Source organism: Filicampus tigris, chromosome 7 (genome assembly GCF_054856515.1).
Source record: "Filicampus tigris isolate MCC_2025a chromosome 7, RoL_Ftig_1.0, whole genome shotgun sequence".
NCBI classification, from domain to species: domain Eukaryota; kingdom Metazoa; phylum Chordata; class Actinopteri; order Syngnathiformes; family Syngnathidae; genus Filicampus; species Filicampus tigris.
In genome coordinates, this window is record NC_141223.1 from 27882501 (window position 1) to 27892500 (window position 10000).

Consider the following 10000-nt stretch of genomic DNA (forward strand, 5'->3'; position numbering starts at 1 on the left):
AAAAAAAAATGGTGGCAATAGCGACCCTTGAGGGCAGCCTGTTAAACGTCTCACATTTGTTGGTCATTACTCCCTCAAGTCGTCTAGCTAAAATTTTGCTCAGAATTTTAGCATCTGTATTCATCAGATTTATAGGTTGCATATTTTCGCATTTGGTATTAGATTTCCCTGGTTTAGGAAGCAAGATGATCAAAGCCTCCCTCAATGAATTAGGCAAACTGCCATTGTTATAATATTCTACATTTGTATCATAATGAGGTTGTATCAATTTAAATTTATAGTACTTATATATAGCAATGGGAATATCATCTGATCCTGCTGTTTTGCCTGTTTGTAATGAATTTATCGCATCCATAATCTCAGACATGTTAATCTGATTACATCTGCAATCATTCTATCTTCTTCAGAAATTTGGGGAATATCAAGCGCATCTAGGAATCTGGGTTGAACCCGGGGTATGGCTTTACTTTCAGACCTATACAATTCAGCATGATAATTTCTCAATGCCTTATCTCCATTGGATCCACCGTTTGATTCCCATTTGCCAACTCTATACTACAAAATAGCCCTTTCTGATTCCTGTAGTTTAAGACGCCATGCAAGAAGCCGTCCAGCATTTTCCCCTTGCTCATAATATTGCAGTTTCAAGCGCAATAACTTTTTTGCCGCCATCATTTGTTATTTAATTGTAATTTTTCTAATACAGCTTGTTAGGACGTTTCCCATACAATTGTGAAGTGCAATAAGCCATCACAGGTTGAAAAACATAACCAAGCATGCAAAATGGTGTACAGGTGTAGTTCTGCTGTTTCATAGGTACATGTGTAGATGACGTGGTATTGCGCTAAGATGAAATCAATCAAGTGGGCACTTCACAATTGTATGAGAAACGTTCTAACAAGCTGTATTAGAAAAATAAGGGTTGCTATTCTCAATCATTAAAATGAAAAACATAACCAAGCATGCAAAATGGGGTACAGGTGTAGTTCTGCTGTTTCATGTGTAGATGTCGTGGTATTGTGCTTAGACCTGTCACAATTATGTTGCCTTAATAGTATGGAAAAATAAGGGTCGCTCTTCTGAGTCATTAAAAAAAAAACATAACCAAGCATGCACATGGCACATGATTGCACAGGTGTAGTTCTGCTGTTTCATAGGTCCATTTGTAGATGACCCGGTATTGCGCCAAGATGAATCAAATCAGGTGGGCCCTTTACAATTGTATGGGAAACGTCCTAACAAATTGTATTAAAAAACAAAAAAACATGGAGTGCTATTCTCATTTAATCCCATTCTATTACATCATGTAAGAAACATAACCAAGCATGCAAAATGGTGTACAGGTGTAGTTCTGCTGGTTCATAGGTACATGTGTAGATGACGTGGTATTGCGCTAAGATGAATTCAATCAAGTGGGCACGTCACAATTGTATGGGAAACGTCCTAACAAGGTGTATTAGAAAAATAAGGGTTGCTATTCTCAGTTAATAAAAAAAAAAACATAACCAAGCATACAAAATGGTGTACAGGTGTACTTCTGCTGTTTCATAGGTACATGTGTAGATGACGTGGTATTGCGCTAAGATTAATTCAATCAAGTGGGCACTTCATAATTGTATGGGAAACGTCCTAACAAGGTGTATTAGAAAAATAAGGGTTGCTATTCTCAGTTAATTAAAAAAAAAAAAAAAAAAACATAACCAAGCATGCAAAATGGCGTACAGGTGTAGTTCAGGTGTTTCATAGCCACATGTGTAACCCCATATTCCAGGTTTGAGTCAATGATTCAGTGGGCGTTGTCTTCTTTCCAAATAAATGCTTGATTTTTGATGAGCGTTTTATCCACGGCATTTATGAATAGAAATACACGTCCCCTCAATCATGATGCAGTCAGGAAGTTCTGTTTTACTTTACTTTTGTTTGGACCCAAGTGTATGGTGCCCGCTGCAAATGACGGGGAGGGGTCTCGACCTCTTCAGAACAAGCCTGGACTTATACCCAAGATGATACAATGAGTTTCATGTTACAAGCGGAAGTATGATCTCATTGTCATCATGTCATCTTCCAAACCGCTTATCCTATATAGGGTCGCGGGGAGTTGCTGGAGCCTATCCCAGCCGTCAATGGGCGAAGGCAGACTACACCCCGAACTGGTCGCCAGCCAGTCGCAGGGTACACATAGACACTGTCACTGAGCGGGAATTGATCCCACGCTGCCCGCACACAACTCAGGCGTGTGTACCACTACACTATCAGCAGACGTATGATCTCATTGATTCCCTTATTTGGTCATACCGGAAAGGCCTACAAACATGGCGGCCATCTAAACATGCCCGTCCGTTACTTTGAACGAGACGGAAGCATGATGTCAGAGGATCCCCATATTTGGGCATACCGGAAGGGGCCTAAAAAACATGCCCGAACATGTCCCTCCATTACTTTGAACAAGGCAGAAGTATGATGTCATCAATATCCTTATTTGGGCATGACGGAAATTCCGGGAAAGATGGCGGCAGCCAGGACATACATGGACTTGCCTAAAAACATGTCTGTACATTTTACTTTACCTCCGTGAACCCATGGTTTGTACCGCAAATGTTAAATAAAAGTGTAAAAGAAAAGAGCCGCTGAGGAGATAACACTTTTTTCTGGACTTGTGTCACATGCTCAAAACGAAGAGGCTGATCGGACAAAGAGGAGATATGAGTTCTGCCATCGATTGCTCATCCTCAAGTGGCTGGATAGTTCATCACATGAACAGAATTTTTACTCATGGAACTGTATTTTTACCCGTGAAACTGAATGAATAGTCAAGCAAATCTGTGTGGAAAATATTTGCATTTATATTTGTAAAACTGAATGTGAAAAAATATACAGAATTTAACTTTTAGTGAGGAATTCAAATTCAAATTGCATAATTCAGCTTCCGTTTTTAAAGTAAAAAGTCAAATTAAACAATAATTGAATTTATGTAATTCAAATTCAGTTTTTCAATTCAATTATTCAAGTTTTGCTGTTCAAATTCAAATCTACATTATTCAGATTCAGTTTCTAGTGGCACAAATTCAGCCCATACAACAGCCTTCTGTTCTGCCTGACCTTTCAAAGAGAGCAACTTGTGCTAGCGAAGTTCAGTCCTCTTTTGAAAATTTGTGGTTGATGGTTGCATGGAGGCAACTGAAGTTGTGAAGCATTGCTCAAATGACGCCAAACATAGGAGGAAGAATGGCACGTTTGACAAACCTCTCAGCATAGATCAGCATGAGCTCACAAGCTATACTAGTTTTGCTGTGTATTTGTGCTGGTGTTGCTGTTTTGTGTTTGTTGTTTGCTTTTGTAGTGGGCTAGTCGTTACATTCAACAAAAACTGTGTTAAAACGTCCTGTGTTGAACTTCATATTTTTGTTCTGCTCTGATTTTTTTCTCTCCCATTGTGAAAGTGAATTTGGTAGGCAACATTTTTTCCATCAATCTCATTTGTGTCAAAGTGCATGTGTGAGATGCATGTACCTGGTACCTCGCTTGCCAAATGTAATCCGTTCAATCGCCGCGTTCGGACAAGACCTTTATCATACGCGCAACAGCGTGTCCATATTTGGAAGTGCTGACATCAGGAAGTAAAAACTGAGACTTTTCCCATTGATTTTCATTGTTATAAAACAAAGCTCAGTCTTTGCTCATTTTAAAAGGGAAAATCAAGAGGAGACAAGATGTGTCTTTCGTTGTTTGTACAGTAAATGCACTTTTATTTATCAAGGCTTTCTCCACTCTCCTCATGCTGTCACTTGTAAAGGAATCCACCAAAATAGCAGTACATCACTTGCCAGCCGCTCTCCGAAACACTTTATGATGTCACGACGGCGCCGCCATAAAGTAGAACAATCCGAGGGGATTTGCCATCGTGGCAGACATCCGAGTACGCGCAGTGCAGCCCAGGAACGCTCCATTCTGTGGTGCTGCCCCTCACTACATACACAATGAATGGGGTGGACAATGGCACGCTGCAAGTTCACCATGAAAAGTTCTTTGAGAGCCAACTGAAACTGGACAAAGAGCCGCATGCGCCTGATATAGTGCCTCTATAGTTGCAAATGCTTTAGCTGCAGTTAAAATACGCTGCTGCCGCAAAGGAACATCAATTGCGTTGTATTGAGCAATATTAATCGCTCTGGCTGGAGGCGGGCAACTCTGCCACCTCGCAAGTTTGAACAGAGTAAAAACCCCAATGACTGTACCATGGTTACGTTTGTAACGTGTTACCCCCAACACTGATGGCATATGTAATTACCGTATTTTCCAGACTATAAGATAATCATTTTTTTTCCAAGGTTTTGAACCATGCAGCTTATATAAAGGGGCGGCTATTCTGTGGCTTTTTCTTCCACCGCTAAGGGGGCTCTAACCGGAATTACAATATAATACAATACAGTATAATTGTCATTAAGAGTTCAACAGGCGAGGGTGCTAAGCACTAAATAGGATCTAAACCACTCTAGAGCGCATCCACTAATGCCCACTTGGTGTTGCAAGCGAGTCAAAAGAATATTGTGGAAATAGGTCTAAAATTTGATAGCACAGCTTGATCAAGGCCAGTTTTTTTCAGCATACACTACAGCATGCTTAAAATGTTGGGGACCACAACAGAAGACAGGCTGCTGTTGATAATGGCCAAACCGATTTTCAAATTGTCGGGACAATCTCCTTAAAGAAGTGTGGCGGAATGGAGTCTTAAGGGGAGCCCGATGATTTCATATGGCAAACCACTTCCTCCAAAAATGTCAATGAAACCAGCTCAAAGGAATCGAACGCTGCTGAACAAGGAACTTGGACAGAGGGGTCAAATGTGGCGTTCGAAACAAGAGCCCTAGCTGTAGCAACCTTGTCAATGAAAAACTGCATGAATCTATCGCACATTTCAAGGGACGGTTCCGTGCAAGTCGGTGGACGGGGCTTGAGTGAATTGTTTTCAATAGAGCACGTGGATTTTGGCGATTTGCCTGAATCATCCTCGACAAGTGGTCTCTCTTGGACTCTTTCACCTTTCTCTGGTAACGGCGCCAGCAGTCCTTTAAGATTTGGTAAGAGACCTGCAGCCTGTCTTTTATCCATCTGTGGCATTCCTATTTTTAGCTGTGCGAGTGCTCTCATTATGCGGAAGTAGAGCAATAAAAGGTGGATGTTAACTGACAAACTGGAGTGGCAACGGGAAGTGAAATGAAGATTAGTACTGTTTACTGTGGGATCAATAAAGGCATTCTTATTCTTATTCTTATTCTTATTTTCTCTTGGTTCTGTCCCGTTTTGATCAGCAAAGTTGCTGTCGTGTTAAAAGGCACTGTTAGGAAATAATCTGTTCAGGTACATACATGTATATTTACAGTTCAAAATGGTTCTGTAAATGCATTAAGTATATAGTTTTTCAACACAGATAGGTGTGTCTTATGTAACGGTGAACTTAAATATGTTTTTTTCATTATTTATTTTTTTTAAATAGAGTGGGTGCGGCTTATATAAAGATGCGGCTCCAGAAAATACGGTAATCATTAGGTTTTAGTGTGTAGTACACCACATTATCTCAGCTGTTTATTTTCATTAATAATCGATCATTGCCTTTTCTCCAAATTATCTTTTTTTTTTTTTTTTTCATTAGCAACTGCTATCATTATTGTTATTATACCTACTATTTTTACGATTTGCAGTTTTTTAAATGTTTTTTTTAATACCCCCTCCACCCCATCATCTACATTAACTACTGTGTACCTACACCCACACACACACGGTCACAATCACAGATTTCTTGGTTTGTTTATTCATTAAATTGTTATATGTGCTATTGCTTCACAAAAAAAAAATAAGAAGAAGAGCTGAAAAAATTTGAACATTCTCCAAAGAAACTACCAACTGTAACTGTTGAAACAGTCATACTTTTCAATGGCATACCTTCAGCATCCGGAAGCTATCAGGAGTGATACCCAGGGTGTGAAAAATGCTCAGTATTTCCTTTCCATTCCAAACTTTACAGGCATCTTCATATCCCCTATCAGACATTAGGCTTTGGCTCTCCTGGATCCAGCTATGCAGATAGAAATGCATCACAAAAAAGTGCACAATTGATGAGTACCATGAGACTGGCAAATAAATTAACAAATAAAAGTAAGAAAAATAAATGGCATTCACTTGACTAAACAATAGCAAAAATCCCTCAGAGGCTCGTGTTTCAGCCGCCGGATGTTGTTGTTGACCATGCCGTCAAGCTCGTCTCTGCACATCAACAAATTATTGTGATCTAACATGTAGCTGGCACTTTCCCGAGCACAGTCCTCAATATTATGGCCTTCATCCAGGACCAAGATGTGGCCTGCAAGATCAATCTCCATCTGCTTGACAAGAAAAGATTGGATTAGGGACAGGCAAAAATGGACTGTTAAGTCATGTCATGTCATCTTCCAAACCACACAGACACCGTCACTGAGCGGGAATCGATCCCACGCTGCCCGCACACAACTCGGGCGTGTGTACCACTACACTATCAGCGGACTGGACTGTTAAGTGCTGTTGCTATTACATGTCTTTGCTCCCAGATCAAATGCTCCGATTACATTTATTTTCCATATAAATTAAACATTGTGTAACAGTAACTTAAAAAATTCTTATCCAGGCTTTCTGAGTTTACTCACACTCTCTCTAATCAGTGGATCCAAAAGGTAGTTATACGGACAGAAGATGATGTGTGAGCCTTGCATGAGTTCACGAGCAGCATAGTATGAACATGAACGAAGCCGTCTGCCCAATGACACAAGGTCCTCAATGTCCCAGGCTTGGTGAATTCCATGGACCAACTGCAGAGTGCTCTGGTGGCCCAATTTCTGTACTGCATGGAAGTAACGGCATGATCTTCCCTACGACATAAAAACAATTTTGTGAAAAGGACATTTACATGATACATACATTATACATACACACACATGTAAATATATATATATATATATATATATATATATATATATATATATATATATATATATATATATATATATATATATATATATATATATATCCATCCATCCATTATCTGTACCGCTTCTCCTCACAAGGGTCGCGGGGCGTGCTGGAGCCGATCCCAGCTGTCTTTGGGCAGTAGGCGGGGGACACCCTGAACTGGTTGCCAGCCAATCGCAGGGCACGCAGAGACAAACATCCGCACTCACAATCACACCTAGGGGCAATTTAGAGTATCCAATCAACTTACCATGCATGTTTTTGGAATGTGGGAGGAAACCGGAGTGCCCGGAGAAAACCCGCAGGCACGGGGAGAACATGCAAACTCCACACAGGGAGGCCGGAGCCGGGATCGAACCCACGACCTCTGAACTGTGAGGCGGACGTGCTAATCAGTCGACCACCGTGCCGCCTATGTATATATATATATGTATATATATATATATATATATATATATATATATATATATATATATATATATATGTATATGTGTATATATATATGTATATGTGTATATATTTATATATATATATATATATATATATATATATATATATATATATATATATATATATATATATATATATATATATATACACACATATATGTACACATACATACATACATATATACACATATACATATACACCAACATACATCTACATAAAAAGTATGAGGAACACTCATTTCGGCCTGTACATAGTACAGAGGAAAAATACTCTGAGTAAGTGACAGTGCTGCAGTGCTGTAGTGAAATGTAAGGGACAGCATTGGATAAAAATAACACTAGACTAACAGTAGTGGGGAATATTGGGTATTGCACGATATGAGCTCAGGTGCAGGACTGCACAATTGCACTAATGTCCGCCAGTTTGTAGAGACTACACAATGTTCTTGTTAAAGAGTCTGACAGCAGCAGGCAAGAAGGAACGGCGGAATCTCTCCTTTGCACAGCGAGGGTGTAACAGTCTGTCACTGAAGGTGCTGTGGAGTGCTGTTAGGGTGCCCTGGAGGGGGTGGTCCGGGTTGCCCAGCATTGATGACAGCTTGGCCAACATCCTCCTGTCCCCCACCGAGTCCACAGAGTCCAGGGAGCAGCCCAGGACAGAGCCGGCCCTCTTGACCAGTTTGTCCAGCCGCTTCTTGTCCCGGGCCGAGACGCCGCCTGCCCAGGTGACCACTCCCTCGAAGACGACCGATCCAACCACCGAGTCATAAAGGTTCCTGAGGAGTGTCCCCTGAACCCCAAAAGACCTCAGTCTCCTGAGTAGGAAGAGTCTGCTCTGACTCTTCCTATAGAGGGTGTCTGTGTTGTCGCACCAGTCCAGTTTATTGTTCAGATGAACATCCAGGTACTTGTAAGTTGAGACTCTCTCAACATCTTTTTCCCGGATATTCACTGGTGCAGGTGAAGAGTGCTGGCGCCTACCGAAATCCACCACCATTTCTTTGGATTTCCCCGCGTTGATCAGGAGGCGGCTCTGCTGGCACCAGTCCACAAAACCCTGAGTAAGTTCTCTGTACTCCCGATCATCTCCGCCTGTGATGAGGCCGACAATCGCAGAGTCGTCAGAGAACTTCTGCAGGTGACAGGTAGGGGTGTTGTAGTCGAAGTCCGAGGTGTAGAGGGTGAACAGGAAGAGAGCCAAGACAGTTCCCTGTGTGGACCCCGTGCTACAGAGGAGCACGTCAGACACACAGTCCTGTGTCCTCACATACTGTGGCCGGTTTGTGAGGTAGTCCTGGATCCATGTGGGCCAGCCCCGCCCGCTCCAGCTTGTCTCCCAGTAGGGTGGGCTGGATGGTGTTGAAAGCACTGGAGAAATCAAAGAACATGATCCTCACAGTGCTCCCCGCCTTCTCCAGGTGGGAGAGTGAAGTGTGGAAGAGGTAGATAATGGCATCATCCACACTGATGCCAGACTGAAATGCGAACTGGAGTGGGTCCATTGAGGAGCTCACCAGGGGGCGCAGGTGGACAAGGACCAGTCTCTCCAAGGTCTTCATCAGGTGAGATGTCAGCGCCACTGGTCTGAAGCTGTTGAGCTCCTTCGGGTGGGGGGTCTTTGGCACCGGGACGAGGCAGGATGTTTTCCATAGCTGGGGGACACTGCCCAGCTTCAGGCTCAGGTTGAACATGTGCTGGACAATTCCACACAGCTGGTCTGCGCAGGATTTGAGGAGCTGGGGGCTGATGCCATCTGGACCCGCTGCCTTCCTCGCCTTCATCTTCTTCAGCTGGTTCCTCACCTGAGATGTTGTGAAGGCCAAGGCTGGGCAGGAGGGAATGGTGGCTATCTGGTGTAGCTGGGAGCTGGAGACTGTGGAGAAAAGGGGGGAGGGGGTGACACGTCCAGCAGGAGGAAGAGGTGGAGGCTGCAGCAGGAGAGACTGAGTGGGGGCAGGCATCTGATCGAACCTATTGAAAAAGAGGTTCAGCTCATTTGCCCACTGCAGGTCCCCCCAGTCTGGGTCTTGGGTTGTCCGTGGCCTGAGATGGTCTTCAGGCCCCTCCAGACTCCCCTGGCGTTATTCTGCAGCAGCTGCTCCTCCATCCTCTTCCTGTAGGACCTTTTTCCCTCTCTGATCCTCCTCCTCAGCTGGTGCTGCATAGTCTTACGCTCCTCTATGTTGCCTGACGCAAAAGCCCTCCTCTTCTCCTTAAGGAGAGCTTTTATGTCTGGTGTGATCCAGGGTCTGTTGTTGAAGAAACACCTTTCTGTCCTGGTGGGTATGGTGTTCTCCATGCAGAAATTTATATAGTCTGTAACAGTGTCCGTTAGACTAATAATGTCTTCCCCGTGAGCATCGCTGAATACTTTTCACACAGTCGCGCTGAAGCAGTCTGAACCGTGCGGGTCACAGCTGGCTGCCTGCAGACCAGAGGTTTGTACACAGACTGGAGAGCCACCAGGTTGTGATCAGCTTTGCCCAGCGGGGGGAGGGGCAGTGATGTGTATGCCTCCTTGGTGTTGGCATAGAAAAGGTCCAGTGTTTTAT

At 43.0% G+C, this 10000-nt stretch overlaps 1 protein-coding gene across 23 annotated transcripts in view; it reads right to left on the reverse strand.

The window, feature by feature from the left end:
• The window catches only part of brip1 (BRCA1 interacting helicase 1), a 302307-nt gene that overhangs the window by 238437 nt on the left and 53870 nt on the right, over positions 1-10000 (reverse strand). For all 23 annotated transcript variants that reach the window (XM_086034853.1, XM_086034852.1, XM_086034839.1 and 20 more), the window contains exons 6-8: positions 6678-6899; positions 6178-6377; positions 5941-6073 (exon numbers count right to left, since the gene is read on the reverse strand). In XM_086034853.1, coding sequence (XP_085890979.1) covers positions 5941-6073; positions 6178-6377; positions 6678-6899 — 555 coding nt within the window. The remainder of the gene's footprint in view (positions 1-5940; positions 6074-6177; positions 6378-6677; positions 6900-10000) is intronic.